At 44.2% G+C, this 21,500-nt stretch overlaps 2 protein-coding genes across 6 annotated transcripts in view; one reads left to right on the top strand and one right to left on the bottom strand.

The window, feature by feature from the left end:
- Positions 1 to 11,813, bottom strand: part of LOC141148736 (hydroxyacylglutathione hydrolase, mitochondrial) — a 44,354-nt gene extending 32,541 nt beyond the window's left edge. The window contains exon 1 of one of the 2 annotated variants that reach the window (XM_073636440.1): positions 11,662 to 11,813. In XM_073636440.1, the coding sequence (XP_073492541.1) occupies positions 11,662 to 11,737 (76 nt within the window). In that variant the 5' untranslated portion in view covers positions 11,738 to 11,813. Of the gene's footprint in view, positions 1 to 641; positions 793 to 11,661 lie in introns of those variants that run through there. The other variant, XM_073636441.1, reaches the window with a different exon arrangement.
- The window catches only part of HAGHL (hydroxyacylglutathione hydrolase like), a 42,617-nt gene continuing 21,905 nt past the window's right edge, over positions 789 to 21,500 (top strand). The window contains exons 1-4 of one of the 4 annotated variants that reach the window (XM_073636443.1): positions 789 to 967; positions 16,659 to 16,791; positions 19,161 to 19,225; positions 19,830 to 19,947. In XM_073636443.1, coding sequence (XP_073492544.1) covers positions 16,687 to 16,791; positions 19,161 to 19,225; positions 19,830 to 19,947 — 288 coding nt within the window. In that variant the 5' untranslated portion in view covers positions 789 to 967; positions 16,659 to 16,686. Of the gene's footprint in view, positions 968 to 12,175; positions 12,306 to 16,658; positions 16,792 to 19,160; positions 19,226 to 19,829; positions 19,948 to 21,500 lie in introns of those variants that run through there. The other 3 variants (XM_073636442.1, XM_073636445.1, XM_073636444.1) reach the window with 3 other exon arrangements.

The raw sequence follows: 21,500 nt of genomic DNA, 5'->3' as shown, positions 1-21,500 counted from the left end.
TGTAGAAAAAATTGTGAAAAAAAAAACACGCTGTCTTATACAAATAGTGGTAGCTGCCAGCACATCAGATAATATGTGAATAAGTGAACAAATAAAGTAATATAGTGCAGCGCTGGTGAAGGTGAAAATAAACAATAAAATTATCCCAATATAAAGTGAATATGCTAAATGAATGTGCAAAACATAAATAGCACAACAATAAAATAACACAACAATAATGATAAAATTGCATAAACCAACAGTGTTAGTGCATATAAAGTGCATAAAGTCCATATATGACATCACATATGGTGACTGTGAATCTGTGTGAATTGGTTGTCTGTAGATAATCCACCACCGTAAGGAAAGAAGCTTATCAGACAGGTTGAACACAACTAGTCATATGTCTGATGAGTCAACCAAGCTTTTGGTGTAACACACCAAGGAGGTACAGCAACCACAACTTCCAAAATAAACCAAATCAGGTAGGGATCCATGACAGTTTTGACATCAGTAGGTGTCTACCATAGGAATAGTGACCGGAATTCGTGAGCGATTCCTCTCAATATGACATATGGCAAAAGGAGAAAAAAATAGGGCCACATAGTGTGATACAGTAAAATGTAAAACATTTATTGAAAAATGATAAAATGGTCACTTACATTTGAGAAGACATTAAAAGCATTTGGATAAACTCAAAACAACACAGTGGCATCAGCAGAGCCCGCCCCGACGTTTCGTCCTAATAAGGCATCCTCTGGAAGTGGTTGCTGTACCTCCTTGGGTGTGTTACACCAAAAGCTTGGTTGACTCATCAGGCATACGCCTAGTTGGGTTCAACCTGTCTGGTAAGCCTCTTTCCTTATGGTGGTGGATTATCTACAGACAATCTCTGGATGCCTTATTAGGACGAAGCGTCGGGAGGGGCTCTGCTGATGCCACTGCGTTGCTTTGATTTTATCCAAATTCTTTTAATGTCTTCTCAAATGTGAGTGACCATTTTATCATTTTTCAATAAATGTTTTACATTTTACGGTATCACGCTATGTGGCCCTACTTTTTCTCCTTTTGCCATATGTCATATTGAGAGGAATCGCTCACGAATTCCGGTCACTATTCCTATGGCAGACGCCTACTAATTTTTGAAGGATGGCCCTACTCACAATTAATTTTTACGCCCAATAATGTTTTTGTCCACACTGCAGATTTAATGCATCTTATTAATGTTATCTACCTGTAAAAACCCCTCTTGGGTAGACACCCAAAAGCCCTGAGACTGCTTCTGGGTGCCGCCATCTTGGATGTGATGTCAGCAGCCCCTGCAGATTCACTCAAATGACACTCTATAGTATTCTCCTTCACTCCACCATGACAACTAAATGAAAAGGTTTTGTAGAGAGGTGAGGGGTGGAGGAGCTGGGCCAGCAAAGACAGTAATTAGACACTCCCAGTAAAGGACAGGGTTATGACAAGTAAGAAGGGAGGGGATCTTGTCAGGGGCACTGGTTCCTAGCTGGAAGATTCCCCCCCCCCCCCCCCATCTGGTTTCATAACAGCACATGTGCTAAGTATCAAGGTCAAACAGAGGCCAAGATAAGATTTTCCTTGGCTGAAAAAAAGATATGAGGGTTTAGTTCCACTATAAACACATTTTTATAGTCAAGTAAATATAAAATTTTGCAAATAGTGCAGCCCTTTATCCAGCCAGTAGGGGGAGCTCTAGTCTCCTTTTACTATCAATAGCACAGCTGTGTTTCAGTTGTGCTAAAAGAAGCCAGTTGTTTACAGAACTGAAGGAGTCATCCTAGCTCTGCTCCACCCCTTATAAAGGTGACTCAATGGGGGAAATTTATTAAAACGGGTACACACGGAATCTGTTGGCTTCATTCAGCACAACTGAAACGCAACTGTGCTATTCATATAAAAGGAAACTAGAGCTCCCTATACTGGCTGGATAGAATGCTACACTATTTGCAATATTTTATATTTACTCGACTATAAAAATTAGATTAAAGTGGAACTAAAATCTTTTTTTCAGCCAAGGAAGCTGTTATCTTGGCCTCTGTTTCATCTTCAACTGCCATGATACTGCACATGTGATCAGTTATGACACCAACTATTTGATGGTTTGACAGTTTGTTTGAGAGCACATCCAATGGGACAGTACGCAATGGCATCACTGGGGGGGGGGGGGGGGGCAGAGGGGGCCCTGACCCCACCAACATAATGCTGTGCCCCAACTAAAAAAAAATTTTTTTTTTTTTTTTTTACAAAAAGGCAATGTCTAAGAGGGAGAGTGTCCCCAGTCAGCTCCTGCTCACTGACACTGCATAATGCGAGCGCTCACACAACCACGGCCACCCGATCTGCTCCTTCCCCTGCTTTCTCACTGGCAGGGAGAAGAGCAAGTTACAGGAAGGACTCCACCAGGACTCTCAGTTACTGAAAAAACAGACTGATTTCCTAAGGACGGGAGAACCAGCCTGTAAATTCCAAGAGATGCCAAACCAGCGCTGTCAATAGCAGGGGCAGGGCAGCAAGGGGAGGCTGGGGAACCCCACAGTGGCAGAACACCAGGGCCCGGTGGCAAGACAACCTTTGCAACCCTGATAGTTCTCCCACTGCTTTGGACCCTTATATTTTCTTGGCATGCTGGTGACATATATCTCTTGTTTTCTGCCACCCTGGGGGGGGGGGGGGGGGCAATACAGTAGGAAGGGAGAACATGTGAAAGGGCCGTTGTGGGATTGTAGTAAAGGGCCCCAGGAGATATATATATATATATTTTTGGTAGTCCTGGCTATAATAAAGAAAATATGGACATATACAGTGGGTATAGAAAAGAATCACCCTCCTTTAACCACTTAAGCCCTGGAAGGATTTGCCCCCTTAAAGACCAGGCCATTTTTTGCGATAGGGCACTGCGTCGCTTTAACTGACATTTGCGTAGTTGTGCCAAGCTGTACCCAAACAAAATTGACATCCTTTTTTCCCCACAAACAGAGCTTTTTTTGGTGGTATTTGATCACGTCTGCGGTTTTTATTTTTTGTGCTATAAACAAAAAAAGACCGACAATTTTGAAAAAAAAAAAAAGCAATATTTTTTACTTTTTGCTATAAGAAATATCCCCCCCAAAAATATAAAAAAGACCTCATTTCTACCTCAGTTTAGGCCGATATGTATTCTTCTACATATTTTTGGTAAAAAAAAAAAAAAAAAAATCGTAATAAACGTCTATTGATTGGTTTGCGCAAAAGTTATAGCGTCTACAAAATAGGGGATGTATTTATGGCATTTTTATTATTATTTTTTTTTTTACTAGTAATGGTGCTGATCTGTGAATTTTAGCGGGACTGCGACATATCGGACACTTTTTACACTATTTTTACAGCGATAGCCACTGATTACTGTATAAATGTAATTGGCAGGGAAGAGGTTAACACTAGGGGGCGATCAAGGGGTTAAATGTGTGTCCTAGCGAGTGGTTCTAAATGTGGGGGTATGGGACTGCATGGAGGAGGAGACCGATCGCTGTTCATACTTAGTATGAACAGCAGATCGGTCTCCTCTCTCCTGACAGAACGGAGATCTGTCTGTTTACACTGACAGATTTCCATTCTGTCTCTCTCCCCCTAGTGGTCTTAAAGCGGCTGAAGTACAGCTACGGTGATTTGCCCAGGGGAGCCAACCTGCCGCAGTATAACTGCGACGGCTGGTCGTCTAGTGGTTAAAATAATAACATTTTGTTGCTTTGCAGCCTGAATGAAGACAGACACAGTTTTTGTTTTATCCAGCTCTATTTACTAGTGCAGCTTATAACATCCAAGTGAAAGATATAATACCAACATATCAGAAAAAACAGAATCACTGAGCTGGAAAAGGGATCACCCCCTTATTTTGCCCCATCTATTTTTCCTTCTATCCTGACAAGTGCTCCAATCCCCGCTGCAGAGAATCATCCCCATAACTTGATATTACCACCTCCATGCTTTTACTGTAGGAATGGTGAGCTGTATTAAACACCAGACATATCGTTTGGTGATGAGGCCAAATAATTCAATTTTAGTCTCATCTGACCACCTTAAAAAGCACCTTGAAGATTCTGAGGTCACATGGAAAATGGCGTTATGGTCAAATGAAACTAAAAATTGAATTATTTGGCCTCAACACCAATTGATGTCTGGCAGAAATCCAATACAGCTCTCCATCCAAATAACACCATTCCTACAGTAAAGGAAGGAAAGGACCCTGCAGCATTGAGGAGAGCGACGATGACGGCGCATGCGCAGTACGTGATTACGTCCGCACCTGGCTGCGTCACACGCCGGCCGGGTGGGAGGCATATACTGGCCGACATTCTGGTTTACATGCTGCCGGAGACACATGGGGACACATACAGACCATCAGAAACGAAGCAGGTTAGTCCTCTCATTCTGAACTGATCTTATAGTCAGTCCATAGAATTATTTTAATATATTATATTATTTTGTAAAAATGCATTATTATTTACTTTTTGCTATAATAAATATCCCCAAAAATATATAATTTTTTTTTTCTCTCAGTTTAGGCCAATATGTATTCTTCTACATATGTTTGGTAAAAAAAAAAAAAATAATCTCAATAAGCGTATATTGATTTGTTTGTGCAAAAGTTATAGCTTCTACAAAATAGGGGATAGATTATGGCATTTTTATTAATATATTTTTTTTTTTTTTTACTAGTAATGGCGGCGACCAGCGATTTTTATCGTGACTGCGACATTATGGCGGACACGTCGGACAATTTTGACACATTTTTTGGGACCATTGGCATTAATCCAGCGATCAGTGTGATTAAAAATGCATTGATTACTGTAAAAATGTCACTGGCGGTGAAGGGGTTAACACTAGGGGGCAGTGAAGGGGTTATTGTGTGTCCTAGTTTGTGTTCTAACTGAAGGGGGATGGGGACTGTGCAGGAAAACTGTATGAACAGAGGATCTCTCAGTTCTCCCCTCAGAGAACCGGAAACTGTGTGTTTTCTCTGTGTGCCCAGGGAGACCTCCGGGCACTCGCATCGGCTCGGGGGGCGAGCGGGGGGCACTCGCGCGTGACTCCGTCGGCGTGCACGCACCCCCCTAGTGGCCACAGGGCGAAGTGACATTACATAATGTCGTTTCGCCCAGCCGTGCCATTCTTCCGCAGTACAACTGCGGCGGCTGGTCAGCATGTGGTTGATATAGACCATTATTAATGGCTTTGCCTATGTCATTTTATAGTCTGGTCCTTGTCTGCCTCATGTGGCTACCTGCAACTCTGCAGTGGATATAGCGCTTTATATTTACTGAATAAACCTGTGACTACATCTTTAAGTTATATTACAGAGACCCGGGGTAAGCATACGGGATGACTGGTATCAATACACACGTATATAAGTCCTAAAAATGTGATTGTTTAAATGAAAATGTTGTGTATATCCTTTTGCAATTATATGACACTTATGGTATATCTTTAGTTCATCAGAAGGCTGAGACCCCAAGTGGATGGCATCCCCTGAGGACGCCCAATAATAGGGTGAAACGTGTTGGGATCTAAGTCTATAAATATATAAAGCTATAAAAAATATATATTATATTGCACCCATACAGTCCCATCCAATTAGTTTTTTTTTCTCATTCCTACAGTAAAGCCTGGAGGGGGTAATATCCTGTTATGGGGTGTTTCTCTGCAGCAGGGACTGGAGCACTTGTCAGGATAGAAGAAAAAAATGGATGGGGCAAAATATCATTAAATTTCTGAGAACAATCTGATGCCCTCTGCCAGAAAGTTGTCAATGGGAAGAAGGTTTGCCTTCCAACATGACAATGACCCAAAGCACACAGCAAAAAATACCACACAGCGGTTAAAGGAGAAAAAGATGAATGTCCTTGCATGGCTTAGTCACAGCTCAGACTTAAATCCCATCGAAAATCTGTGGAATGACTTGAAGAATGCAGTTCACAAATGGTCACCATCAAATTTAACTGAACCTGAGCAAGTTCTGCAAAGAAGAGTGGGCAGATATTGCCAAGTCTAGATGTACAACGTTAGTAGAGACATATCCCAACAGAGTGAAGGCTGGAATTAAAGCAAAAGGTGGTTCAACAAAATACTGACATAAGGGGGTGATCCTTTTTCCAACTCAGGGATTCTGTTTTTTTACTTGTTTTTATTTTTTTTCTGATATGTTGGTGTTTTATCTTTCACTTGGATGTAGAGCTGCACGATTAATCGTTAAAGAATCAGATCGCAATTCTACCCCCCTCTCGACCTTAACAAAGCATTTTCCGATTCAGTGCAGAGTTCTCTGCTCACAGCTGACAGCTGTAAAAAAACAAAACAAAGTAAAACCAGGCAGCCTGCCAAGTTCATGACAACAGAGATAAAGAGAAACATTGTAACACTTCGTCCTAGATGAAAATAATGAACTTCGGTCTGTAAATGAGGTCAGTTTAACCACTTAAAGACTAAGCCTTTTTCTGACACTTGTTGTTTACAAGTTAAAATCAGTATTTTTTGCTAGAAAATTACTTAGAGCCCCCAAACATTTATATAGATAGATAGATAGATAGATAGATAGATAGATAGATAGATAGATAGATAGATAGATAGATAGATAGATAGATAGATAGATAGATAGATAGATAGATAGATTTAGCAAAGACCCTAGAGAATAAAATGGCAGTTGTTGCAATATTTTATGTCACACTATATTTGCACAGCGGTCTTTCAAACACATTTTGTTGGGGAAAAAACACACTTTAATTTTGCCCAGAATCGCGCAGCTCTACTACTTGAATGTTATAAGTTGCACTAGCAAATACAGCTAAATATGGCAAAAACTGTGTCTGTCTTCATTTCATGCTGCAAAGCAACAAGATGTACTTATTTTAAGGGGGGGCGGGCAAATATTTTATATACCTGCTGTATGCAGAAAACCATTATACATTTCTTTTATACCAGAGCTCCTTCTAAAACACTTGTTTTGGTTTGGATAACAAGGAGGACTAGAACCTTTGTATGTAAGGTGGAGGATACAAAGATTGTTTACTTTGAAGGTAAGGATAAAAGGAGGACCAATAAGGGAGATGAAACCTCCCTTGTAAGGGCCATTCTTTCTACTGTCCATCAACATAAGGGGGCATTCTCTACTGACCACCAATATAAGAGGGCCTTATCCACTTGACCACCATTGCAAAGGGGGCCTTAGCCACTGGCCACTAATGCATGGGAGGCCTTATCCACTGACCACCAATGTAAAGAGGGCCTTATTTACTGACCACCAATGCAAGGGGGGCTTATCCACTGACCACCAATGCAAGGGGGGCTTATCCACTGACCCCCAATGCAAGGGGGCCTTATCCACTGACCACGAATGTATGGGGGAGCCTTAGCCACTGACCACCAACTTATGGTGGAACCTTATCCACTGACCACCAATGCAAGGGGGGCCTTATCCACTGACCACCAATGTATGGGGGGGCCTAATCCACTGACCACCAATGTATGTGGAGCCTTATCCACTGACCACCAATGCAAGGGGGCCTTATCCACTGACCACCAACGTATGGTGGAACCTTATCCACTGACCACCAATGCAAGGGGGGCCTTATCCACTGACCACCAATGCAAGGGGGCCTTATCCACTGACCACCAATGCAAGGGGGGCCTTAGCCACTGACCACCAATGTATGGGGGAGCCTTAGCCACTGACCACCAACGTATGGTGGAACCTTATCCACTGACCACCAATGCAAGGGGGGCCTTATCCACTGACCACCAATGTATGTGGAGCCTTATCCACTGACCACCAATGCAAGGGGGCCTTATTCACTGACCACCAATGCAAGGGGGCCTTATTCACTGACCACCAATGCAAGGGGGGCCTTAGCCACTGACCACCAACGTATGGTGGAACCTTATCCACTGACCACCAATGCAAGGGGGGCCTTATCCACTGACCACCAATGCAAGGGGGGCCTTATCCACTGACCACCAATGCAAGGGGGGCCTTATCCACTGACCACCAATGCAAGGGGGGCCTTATCCACTGACCACCAATGCAAGGGGGGCCTTATCCACTGACCACCAATGCAAGGGGGGCCTTATCCACTGACCACCAATGCAAGGGGGGCCTTATCCACTGACCACCAATGCAAGGGGGGCCTTATCCACTGACCACCAACGCAAGGGGGGCCTTATCCACTGACCACCAACGCAAGGGGGGCCTTAGCCACTGACCACCAACGTATGGAGGGCCTTAGCCACTGACCACCAACGTATGGAGGGCCTTAGCCACTGACCACCAATGTATGGAGGGCCTTAGCCACTGACCACCAATGTATGGAGGAGCCTTATTCACTGACCACCAATGTAAAAGGTAAAGTACTACGCAACATGTTATATAAATTCTGTATAATAATAAAAAAAAGGGGCCTTATTTACTGACCACCAATGCAAGGGGGGCCTTAGCCACTGACCACCAATGCAAGGGGGGGCCTTAGCCACTGACCACCAATGCAAGGGGGGGCCTTAGCCACTGACCACCAATGCAAGGGGGGGCCTTAGCCACTGACCACCAATGCAAGGGGGGGCCTTAGCCACTGACCACCAATGCAAGGGGGGGCCTTAGCCACTGACCACCAACTTATGAGGGAGCCTTATCCACTGACCACCAATGTAAAAGGTAAAATGCTGCACAAACTGTTATATAAATTCTGTAAAATAATAATAAAAAAAGGGGGCCTTATTCACTGACCCCAATATAAGGGAGGCCTTATTCACTGACCACCAATATAAGGGGGCCCTTCTTCACGGAACACCAATATAATGGGACCCCTTGTCCTCTGACCACCAAAATAATAGGCCTTTCTCCACTGATCAAAGAAAATGCAATCCCAACCATCATTTAACAGGGCATTTAAGAGGGCCAAGAGAGTGGTAGGGAACACCAAGTGGATGCAGGTCCTCTCAGATTAGGTCTTGAGATCCTAATGCACATACATAAAACAAATACAAGAGGGCGCCTCCATCAAGGTGTAGCAATTTATTAAAAAGAATAAAAGACAATAAAAAGGCACTCACTAGTTAAAAGTAGAGAGGGTGTGGTTACAAGTTGTAGGGCAACAGGACTGCCCATTTATCAAACCATAGATTTCCTATAGCTTGATAAAGGAACAGTCCTATTGCCCTGAAACGTGAAGCCACACCCCTCTGTCACCATCACCCAGCCGAGAGGTGATTGGAGCCGCAGCCATCTTGCTACACCCAGAAGCCGCTGCTGCCTATGTTTCAGCCTGACAGCTGTACTTCCACCAAGAACCCGGCTTCAGTTAGTGGTTTGCCTGCTGAGCTCTGCAGCCTCACAGTGATCCTATGGAAGTCTATATAGATTTATGACAAACATTGATCCACTTTTAACTAGTGAGTGCATTTTTATTGTCTTTTTAATAAATCGCTATACTAGGGCTGGGGAAAAAAAATCGATTTGAATCTTGAATCGAGTTGAGAAGTCAAATCGATTCAAATTTTCAGCAAATCGATTTTTTTGATTTTTTTTTCACCAGGACCAGCACTGACACCGCGCCAGTCCTGAGGAGCTGCGGGCAGGAGTTTGTAAGTGAGGCCGCAGCTTCGGCCTAGTCCACGAGGCCGGACACCAGGGACTAGGCCGAAGCTACGGCCTCACCTAAAAACTCCTGCCCGCAGCTCCTCGCGCGGGACTACTGGCGCGGTGTCCATAAAAAAAAAAAAAAATTTGATTCGAATCGTGAATTTTTTTTTTTTTTTTTGAGACAATCGCCCAGCTCTACGCTATACCTAGATGGAGGTGCCCTCTTGTGTTTGTTTTCTTTCTCCACTGACCACCAATATTAGAGGACCCTTTCTCCACTCACCACCAGTGTAATGGGGCCCTCCTCTGTTGACCGCCAACATAATAGGCCCCAGGTTCACCAACCACAATATAATGGGACCCTTTCTCCACTGATCAGTGACAGGTGGTGTAGGTAAGTGATCAGTGACATGTGGTGTAGGTAAGTGATCAGGGACAGGTGGTGTAGGTAGGTGATCAGTCCCTGTATTGTAGGTAGGTGATCAGTGACAGGTAGGTTTAGGTAGGTGATCAGTCCCTGTACTGTAGGTAAGTGATCAGGGACAGGTGGTGTAGGTAGGGGACCAGTCCCTGTAATGTAGGTAGGTGATCAGGGACAGGTAGGTGATCAGGGACAGGTAGGTGATCAGTCCCTGTAATGTAGGTAGGTGATCAGGGACAGGTAGGTGATCAGGGACAGGTAGGTGATCAGTCCCTGTAATGTAGGTAGGTGATCAGGGACAGGTAGGTGATCAGGGACAGGTAGGTGATCAGTCCCTGTAATGTAGGTAGGTGATCAGGGACAGGTAGGTAGGTGATCAGGGACAGGTAGGTTTAGGTAGGTGATCAGTCCCTGTACTGTAGGTAGGTGATCAGGGACAGGTAGTGTAGGTAGGTGATTAGGGACAGGTAGGTGATCAGGGACAGGTAGGTGATCAGTCCCTGTAGTGTAGGTAGGTGGTCAGGGACAGGTAGGTGATCAGTCCCTGTAGTGTAGGTAGGTGATCAGGGACAGGTACTGTAGGTAGGTGATCAGTCCCTGTAGTGTAGGTAGGTGATCAGGGACAGGTAGGTGATCAGTCCCTGTAGTGTAGGAAGGTGATCAGGGACAGGTAGGTGATCAGTCCCTGTAGTGTAGGTAGGTGATCAGGGGTAGGTAGGTGATCAGGGGTAGGTAGGTGATCAGGGACAGGTAGGTGATCAGTCCCTGTAGTGTAGGTAGGTGATCAGGGGTAGGTAGGTGATCAGTCCCTGTAGTGTAGGTAGGTGATCAGGGGTAGGTAGGTGATCAGTCCCTGTAGTGTAGGTAGGTGATCAGGGGTAGGTAGGTGATCAGTCCCTGTAGTGTAGGTAGGTGATCAGGGACAGGTAGGTGATCAGTCCCTGTAGTGTAGGTAGGTGATCAGGGACAGGTAGGTGATCAGTCCCTGTAGTGTAGGTAGGTGATCAGGGGTAGGTAGGTGATCAGGGACAGGTAGGTGATCAGTCCCTGTAGTGTAGGTAGGTGATCAGGGACAGGTAGGTGATCAGTCCCTGTAGTGTAGGTAGGTGATCAGGGGTAGGTAGGTGATCAGGGGTAGGTAGGTGATCAGGGACAGGTAGGTGATCAGTCCCTGTAGTGTAGGTAGGTGATCAGGGGCATGTAGTGTAGGTAGGTGATCAGTCCCTGTAGTGTAGGTAGGTGATCAGGGACAGGTAGGTGATCAGTCCCTGTAGTGTAGGTAGGTGATCAGGGACAGGTAGGTGATCAGTCCCTGTAGTGTAGGTAGGTGATCAGGGACAGGTGGTGTAGGTAGGTGATCAGTCCCTGTAGTGTAGGTAGGTGATCAGTCCCTGTAGTGTAGGTAGGTGATCAGCCCCTGTAGTGTAGGTAGGTGATCAGGGGTAGGTAGGTGACAGGTGGTGCTCCTAGGATAACACGATATAACTTCCAGGCTGGGAGAGAAGTTGTGTAATAGAAGGCCGGGCAGTGTGTATGTAGAGGGAAGCCATGCTCACACCCAGCACACATATGACACACACAGACCCCGGAGATGAGGTTGGGGGCCCCCACCCTGTAGGGCCACACATACCCAGTCTCCAGCCAGCCGCAGCTCCCAGGAAGGACAGTGCGCACCACAGCCTCCTCCTGCACCCAAACAGCATCATCCTGAGGGGGCTGGCTGCACGTTGCAGCGAGGGGAGGGCTCAGTACTGACAGCCCTCTGTACCTGCTGACAGCCAGCCAATCAACGCTCACCGTGGCATTCCGCCAACCAGGGAACGCTGCCAACCAAGAGACGTCAGGGGCAAACCCATAACACAAACCAATCGCCTGCCAGCTTCCGCACACGACAGCCAATCAGTTACTGCAACCGTAGTAGCCATGTTTGATAAGGGAAAACCCTTAGTCACAGTAACCTGGAATTTTCAACACGTAATCCTAAACAAAGTTTTCCTTCCATAAACTCGTTGTCTCATAGTACATCATTTAGCGAATAAAATAAACATGGATAAAAAAATTTTAAAAAGTGCCCTTAAAAAAATGGCGGAAACTTCAGTGCGGGACGTAAGGGGGCTGGGCTGGAATAGCCAACCAGCTTCCACGTAAACTTCCTCGTTCTCCAATCAGAGCGCTCACACCTTGATCTGCAAAGCTGACACTTTCCCCTCACTATATAACCCTGGAGAAGGAGTCCGGAGATCACAGCAGGCGGAGGGAGTCCTGACCTGAGTGGTATTTTAGGTTATAGTATGTGGGGGGTCATGTGACAGGTGGTGACCCAGACACATGGGGGATGGGAAGGAGAGTTGGGTGGGGGGTGTAAAGCTGCTTGCTCACATTGCAGTCAATTTGTACAATCTTATTTAGATTTGCAAAAAAAAAGTCATTATTTTGATTATTTAGTAATATTTCTGCCTGTGACCCCCGCTGGGGAGATTTTTCCTCACTTCCTGTCCCAAGTAGAGAAGATCTCTGGCATCCAACTCATCTCTATCTGAAAACTTCAAATCATGCCTTTTTTTTTTTTTTTTTTACTCTATGTGCTGTGAGCTGGTCATTCCCTGCAGCACATATATATATATAGGTATGTATGTATGTATATGTGTATATATATATATATATATATATATATATATATATATATATATGTATATGTATATGTGTATATATATATATATATATATAAAAGGGGGTGCGATGCTGGTGAGCGCCCTCCTATGGACACATGCCGTATATTATAAGGGCATTGATGTCACCTGCGGGGTATGACCCGGCCCACAGATCAGGCCCCTTTCACACTCGTGTGTTCCCATTGACTTACAATGAAAGGTGCTTTGGAAAAACTTCACCAAAGATGCAGCATGCAGGACTTTTCCCCTGCAGTGTGAACAGTTACATAGGATTCAGTGGGAGATAGTTTCCATTTGCTTCTGTCACCTCTAGAAAAGCTTCAAGCGAGTGTCACACAGACCTCCGCTTGGATAAGAGCGATGTGAACTCTAAGCTCTGTTTAATTTTTTTCCAACATACCGTTCAGATCCATTTTGTAAACACTGTACAAGGATCATAATGGGAGTGCTGATTGCCACTTTAATCACTTCCTGCCCGGCCTATAGCAGAATGACGGCTAGGCGGTGCTTCCGTTATCCTGACTGTGTCAGTTTGACACACCGCAACTCCGATCGCGGTAAAGAGCCTCCAGCGGAGACTCTTTACCACCTGATCAGCCGTGTCCAATCACGATGTAAACAGGAAGAGCCATGTATAGGCTTTTCCTCAGCCGATTGGCTGCTCTCCTGACAGGGGGGTCTGCGCTGATTATCAGCGCAGCCCCCCCCCCAGGATGCCCATTTCAGACCACCAGGGATGCCACCCATGGCCACCAGGGATGCAAATCTGTGCCCAAAATCAATGCCAGTGCCCAGTAATAATGCCTGCCAGTGCCTCCTTATCAGTGATGCCCATCAGTGCCCACCTACGAGTGTCCATCAGTGTTGCATATTAGTGCCCATTGTCAGTGCCGCCCATCAGTGATGCATATTAGTGCCCATCATCAGTGCTGTCTTATCAATGCTGCATATTAGTGCCCATCATCAGTGCCACCCATCAGTGCTGCATATTAGTGCCCATCATCAGTGCCACCCATCAGTGCTGCATATTAGTGCCCATCATCAGTGCTGCATATTAGTGCCCATCAGTGCTGCATATTAGTGCCCATCAGTACTGCGTATTAGTGCCCACCATCAATGCTGCATATTAGTGCCCATCATCAGTGCCCATCATCAGTGCTGCATATTAGTGCCCATCATCAGTGCCACCCATCAGTGCTGCATATTAGTGCCCATCATCAGTGCCACCCATCAGTTCTGCATATTAGTGCCCATCATCAGTGCTGCGTATTAGTGCCCATCATCAATGCTGCATATTAATGCCCATCATCAGTGCCCATCATCAGTGCTGCATATTAGTGCCCATCAGTACCGCATATTAGTGCCCATCATCAGTGCCACATATTAGTGGCCATCATCAGTGCCCGTCAGTGCCGCCTCATCAGTGAAGGAGAAAACATACTTATTTACAAAATTTTATAACAGAAACAAAGAAACTTTTTTTTTTTTTTTTCAAAATTTTCTGTATCCTTTTTATTTGTTGCGCAAAAAATAAAAACCGCAGCAGTGATCAAATACCACCAAAAGAAAGCTCTATTTGTGGGAACAAAATGACAAAAAAACGTGTTTGGGTACAGCGTTCCCTGACCGCACGATTGTCATTCAAATTGCGACAGCGCCTCAAGCTGAAAATTGGCCTGGGCAAGAAAGGGGGGTGTAAGTGCCCGGTATTGAAGTGGTTAAACAAGCTGCTAACAGGTTTCAGCAGGCTTTCAAGAAGTGCTGAAGCCTGCTAGCAGCTTGTTTAAAGTGGCGATCAGCACTCCCATTAAGATCCACGTTCAACATTTACAAACTGGAGCTGATTGGTCCTTTTTAAAAGCTTTAATAAAGCTTGATGAAAGCTCTGCCAGTGCTTTGTCGAAGCTCGCTGTTCACACTGCTCTTATACAAGATCACAACTGTGTGAAAAGGACCTTAACCACCTCCCGCCCGCCGTATAGTAATATGACGGGCACAAGGTGGCTCTCTCATTCCGGGACAATGTTATATGACGTTGTCCCACACTTGCACCTCCATGGGGGCGCGCTCTGTCCCTGGGGCACAACGCATCTCCGATCTCAGTAAAGAGCCAAGGCTCTTCAGCCATGTGATCAGCCGTGTCCAATAATAAAGAAAGTGTGATTACAAAGTTTGGATGGAGATGAGTTTCCAAACCAACTTAACCCAACATCGATTCCTTGGGTCTAATGGAGGCCACCACCCAACCCCACTGTCCTACATGTATGTATGTGATGGGTGCCTTAGATTGGGGGCTCCTTGAAGGGAAGGACTGATGTGAATATACAGTAAGTATAGCTCTAAATTGTTGGCACTATAGAAATGCCTGTAATAAATACGACACCAAAGAGCAACACCAGTATCCCGATATCATAGTTCTTATAAATATTTCAGCTCTTCGGGACCCCAATCATCTTTATTACAGTCAGGATTAAAAAAAAGGGCAATAAAAACTTGACAGTGCACTTGTGCAATTCGTTTAGTTCCGAATTTGCTTTTTAACAAATTTTGACAAATTCGTTAATTCCGAATTTTTCAATTTCCGAAATGTACGACTATCCTGAAATTCGCAAAATTTCTGAAATTCGAAATTTCGGACAATTCGAAATTCGGAAATTTGAAATTTTGGAAATTGGAAAATTTCAGAACTTGGAAAATTCGAAATTTCGGAAATTTGAAAATTCGTAACTTTTGGAAATTCAGAAATTTGGAAATCCAAAAATAAGAATGAAAATCTGAGAATTCAAAAGAATAATCCGAAAACTCGAAAATCTGAAGTAACTAATAATAACTATTAAATTATAGATATTGTAATTTCCTTTCAAATTTGGCTGTTAGAGTACGAATTTATCTGAAGTTACGAATTATCTGAAATAACGAATGCAATATGTAAAATAAAAATAAATAAAATAATGGAATGTAACGATCTAATAATAATAAAACCTTTTTATTATTATTATTTATTATTAATTTGTTCCATTCCATTTGTTTAGATGCGGCATTCGTTATTTCGGATAATTCGTAGCTTCAGATAAATTTGGATTCGTTACGTTCACAAACAGCCAAATTTGAAAGGAAATTCCAATACCTATAATTTAATAGTTATTATTAGTTAGTTAGTTCAAATTTTACTGATTTTCTTTCTTTCTTTCAGATTATCGGATTTTGAATTCGGAAATTCAGTATTTGGAAATTCGAAATTCGGAAATTTGTAAATTCGGAAAAAATTCGAATTTTCGAATTTCTGAAAAAAGCAAAAAAACAAATGAAAAGAAAACAAACACATTTTTTGTCAGTGCACATGTATACTTGGCAGAGGGTCTAACCCTTTTCCCACTCCATCCAGAACTAAACAAAGGTTTTGCATAGGGATATACTTTAAAACACACTTAAAGCTGAACTTCCTTCTCTCAATCAACATTGATTACCTTTAATCCTTATCCTTCTAGCCTTACTAAATAGATAGGAAAGTATACTATATTTAGCTTTTTTTTTTTAATTTTAAACTTCTTTTTTTCTTTACATTTCTTCAGTTGCTTCCTGGTTTCCAGGCATAGGCAAAAATAATGTCATACTTTCCAGGAGTCTTCGGGGGGCGAAGGGGGGGGGGGAGTTGAGGCTTTGTCAGCTAAGCACACCCTCCTGTCTGCATGCCTGAGTTAAGGGCAGATGGATCCCATGAAGTAAATGCTACGTCGATCATCTGCCCTTACTCAACATGCCTGTCGATAGAAATTCTAGGGGGTGTTTTTCTCCTCACCTCATGGTAACCATGGCATTTACATGACCCTTCAAAAATACAAACCCCTGCCTGACTACATCCATCAATCTGTGTTGTCTATGTATGCACACACAAGATTAGATACATTTGCACTGTCGATGGTCCAATCAATGAATCCTAGGTCTCATTTTCCAGGGATTGGGGACTTTGATGTGGATGGACCATGAAGGTGAAGGTCATCTCCGTCTTGGATGACAACTACATGTATCTGGTCATAGAAGAACGTACAAAGGATGCTATTGCAGTGGATGCCTCTGTTTCTAAAAAGGTGAATAAGAGTCTGTTCCGATGGGCTTTTCTTTACTCCAAGTGAGTTTTGCATCCCCATACAAGTTCATAGTCAGAAGGTGGCCAATGGCAGGTCAGCTGCACCCGTCAATGAAATAAGAACGATCTTAGAAGCGTCTCAAAATGATGTCATCAACACAAACCCAAAGCCCATAGATACAAGCCTTAAAGTGTTACTAAAACTCAGCAATATGAAAATAGTTCATGCAGCCTGATAGGACCATCAGGGGAGAATGAAAACTCCTCCTACAAGCTTTAACCAGTGCTCAGCTGGACACTGATAGAAGTCACATGACTGCTCTATACTGCTGATGAGAAAAGGTATTTAGCAGTTTTTATATTTACCAAAATTTCATTTCCATGTTCTGTGTACTGTGGGAGACCAGATATAGTGAATGCAGAGACCTGGGTTTAGTAACACTTTAACCCCCTCCTGCCTATGGGACTTACCCGTACGTCCTTGGGTTGAAGTGGTTATACCCGGCCCATGGCTGCAGTCATGACCCTGGTATCTTCTCTTTTTTCCCTTTTTTTTTTTATTTGTTGTTCTGCCACTAATGCTGAATAAAATAAAAGTAATCCGAGCGACTAAATAGCCTTCTTCCACCTTCCTAGGCTCTGCTGTCCCACAGGGTAACCCAACGCTGTATCCTGGCCTAGGCCAACAAGGCCCAGGCCTAGGGCAGCACTTTGCAGGGGGACAGCACGGAAAGAGTCTCTGCCGGCTTGCACTGTTATGCCCCATACACACGGTCGGATTTTCCGACGGAAAATGTGTGATAGGACCTTGTTGTCGGAAATTCCGACCGTGTGTGGGCTCCATCACACATTTTCCATCGGATTTTCCGACACACAAAGTTTGAGAGCAGGATATAAAATTTTCCGACAACAAAATCCGTTGTCGGAAATTCCGATCGTGTGTACACAAATCCGACGGACAAAGTGCCACGCATGCTCAGAATAAATAAAGAGATGAAAGCTATTGGCCACTGCCCCGTTTATAGTCCCGACGTACGTGTTTTACGTCACCACGTTCAGAACGATCGGATTTTCCGACAACTTTGTGTGACCGTGTGTATGCAAGACAAGTTTGAGCCAACATCCGTCGGAAAAATTCCTAGGATTTTGTTGTCGGAATGTCCGAACAAAGTCCGACCGTGTGTACGGGGCATTAGTGTAGCGCCAGTCTTATGGGGCGGACTGGGCTGAGAGGCAAATTAGTCTAGCACCCCCATAAAGTGGCTGCACAAATTCCGGTAAGCGGGTGTCCGGCATTCCGCAACTGTGGGGGGGGGCGCCCCTTCTAATTTTGACTGTCCTCTCATCCTGGACCACAAACCTTCCTCACTGTGCTATATGTTTTCTGCTGCACCATAGGCATGGTTTTATCTTCTTAGTCCTCTCCATAAAATTATCAGAAATTTGTGCTTAAAACGGAAATGGAGGCAACACTTTTTTTTTTTCATATTGGATAGAATAAGGGAGGGTTATAGCCCCTGTCAGTTTATTTTTTATCATCCCTGTCCCATTACAGAGATTTCCCTTCACTTCCTGCCCCATAGCCAAACAGGAAGTGAGAGGAAATCTATGCAAATTAAGGAAATCCATTGTCCCCCCCTCCCCCCCGCCCTCAGAACTAGTGTCCCCACTCGAAAATTGACAAGGAATTGAAGGAATTGAAAAGGCATGTCTTAAAAAGCAAGCGGTGTGTCGTTGACAGGAAGGGGTGGGACATATTTAAATTAGGGGGGGGAACAAGTTTAGTCAGGACTATGGAAGCACAAAACCTGAATACACTACTGAGGTAACCTGAGACTGAAGTCGGCAGTTCCACCGCCTTACCATAGAGATGATCGAGGACTGAAACTTCCCCAATGATCTCTATGGTCTAAGGAACTGGAAGTGACAAGGATTTTGTCACTTCCAGTTTTGGATGGAACGATGCAGATGGTTCCTTTATGCCTGGGGTCTCCAAACTATGGCCCTCCAGCTGTTCAGGAACTACAATTCCCATCATGCCTAGTCATGTCCGTGAATGTCAGAGTTTTACAATGCCTCATGGGAAGTGTAGTTCCACAACAGCTGGAGGGCCGTAGTTTGGAGATCCCTGTTTTATACACCTTTGTCACAAACTACTACAGATTCAGCTTAAAATCTTGGACACAGATAGTGTCCCTCCTCATTTCCAAAACTGTTGCCCCAGTGGATTATAGTAAATATAATGATCTGATGTTAGGACATTGCACTTTTTGTGTTGCCTCTTGAGAGTTGGTTGTGTTTCTGATTCTATAAATCTTACAAATGACCCGGTAAAGGTCAGGCTCTGACAGTACAACCGCCCTGTTTCAGCTTCTGGACATTGTGCGGAAAGAAGATGCCAACCTGAAAGCCATCCTGACCACACACCACCACCTGTGAGTACAACTCTGAGCTAATCCGTTTGGTACGTAATTATCCTTCTTTCCCCCCTGCATATGAATACAGATGGTTTAACCACTTAACCTCCAGAAGATTTACCCCCCTCCTTCATGACCAGGCCATTTTTTTGCGATAAAGTCGATCCATTGATCGACTTCAGTACAGACAGCCTGTTGGATTTTTTTAGCCTGCGATCACGGGTGGCGACTGTAGCTGCCTGCAGTGATCATTGTGTTCTGCTGGCAAGGAAGGCTACCTGCGTCCCCCTGCCGGCAGTACACAATAGCGCTGTGGGCAGCTATAGCCACCACCTGTGATCGCAGGCTAAAAAAATCCAACAGGCTGTCTGTACTGAAGTCGATCAATGGATTGACTTTTTTATCACAAAAAATGGCCTGGTCATGAAGGAGGAGGTAAATCTTCTGGAGGTTAAATGGTTAAACTCCCCACCAATCAATACACTCTGAATCGATTAATTTTCTTTTCTTTCCATATTTGCTGCAAGGAAAGTAAATGATATGATCTATGGGCTGTTTATCAGTACAAAACTTATGTGGATGACCCTTTAACTGGCTGATCTGCCATGTTTTCTATTTGCAGCGATCATTCCCGGGGCAATGCAGACCTTGTCCAGCGATTCCCTAACTTACCCGTGTATGGCGCTGATGACCGGATTGGAGGTCTGACTCACAAAGTTATACACAACCAGGTGCTAAAGGTAAAACATTTAGGAGTAGAGGTTGGGTGCTTTCATAAAGACCTGCAAGATAATATTCACTGTAAACTGACCATTCAAACCTGACCTGTCTGGTACATATTTTACACTTTTACAGAAAAGACAGCTTGTCAAGTGCAGGAGTCCATGGCAGAGAATAATGCCCCGTACACACGATCGGATTTTCCGACAACAAATGTTGGATGTGAGCTTGTTGGCGGGAAAGTCCAACAGTATGTATGCTCCATCGAACATTTGTTGGCGGACTTTTCCGCCAACAAATGTTGGCCTAGCAGGTTCTCAAATTTTCCGCCAACAAATGTCCGTCAGACAAAAATCCACGCATTCGCGGAATCAATATATATCAATACGAGCCGGAGATATAACTAGCGTTCGTAATGGAGATATCACGTATGTCTTGTACGTCACTACGTTTGTAATTGTTGGCCAACATTTGTGTGACCGTGTGTATGCAAGACAGGTTGGAGCCAACATCCTTCGGACTGTTTGTTGTCGGAAAGTCCGATCGTGTGTACGGGGCGTTAGTCTTCCCTTAGACTAGCCATACCTATTGAGATTTCTCTCACTAAACCGTGTTGACGGAGGAATATCCACTGCTGATGTTGTATTTAGACGTCCAAAACACCTGCAGCTGTCTTAATACCTGTACAGTGAATGCATCTGGTTGGATGCTGTTGCTGTTCGGCCCACAGTTTTCCACCCAGCTCCTTCGCTATATATTTTTCAATCAAAGTTTGTCAAGTCAGGTAGTCTATCTTTAATTCTTTAGCATGATTATTAACCCCTTGGCACCAAGCAAATGCAAATATTTGGCCCCACTGGACTGGGCTTTTTTTTCCGTGGGGCCACATATTTGCGTCTCTTCCTTTGTGCTGGGAGCACGCTGCATGGCAGGTGAAATCTGGAAATATAGCTTCAACCTTCCAGTCCCAAAACCTGGAGAATTCAGAAAACAGATGGGTGGCAAAAAAAGTAGGGTAGCATTTTCATCTCTGAAATATCCAGCAGTGGCTCCAACCCCTGTCCTGGTTGGAGGAAAGGGGGGGAGAGGGTCCTCCAAATGCTGCAAAGCACTCTATGGAGAGTTCTAATCTACAGCAGTACAGGGATCAGACCCCTGGGTTCCAAGTGCTTGGTCATGTGATCTCAACCTAAAGTGTCTGCCATGTGCAGCTCTTCTTTGGTATACATTAGTACCACCTTTCTGCTTGGCATACTCAAAGAAAAAAGTGAAAGGGTAGGTAAGGGGGAGGGGACTAAACCTGGACTTGCACCAGGGCTTCAATGTACAGCATTAGAAATACTCTCTAGATCAGCCTTTCTCAACCTTTTTCAACACAGGAGAACCCTTGAAATAGTTCTGCGGTCTCAGGGAACCCCTGCTAAAAATTACAACTCATGATACATTAGTGTGATGGTCAGTGGGAAGAATGGTCCTTACACTTGTGGTCATTGGGAAGAATTACCTCCTTACAGATAGTCAATGGTGTCAGTGGGAACTTATCTGAGAGGTAGAAATTGCCCAATGCTGAAGG

Source organism: Aquarana catesbeiana, linkage group LG06 (assembly GCF_042186555.1).
Source record: "Aquarana catesbeiana isolate 2022-GZ linkage group LG06, ASM4218655v1, whole genome shotgun sequence".
Taxonomy (NCBI): domain Eukaryota; kingdom Metazoa; phylum Chordata; class Amphibia; order Anura; family Ranidae; genus Aquarana; species Aquarana catesbeiana.
This window is presented reverse-complemented; position numbering and strand designations above follow the sequence as displayed.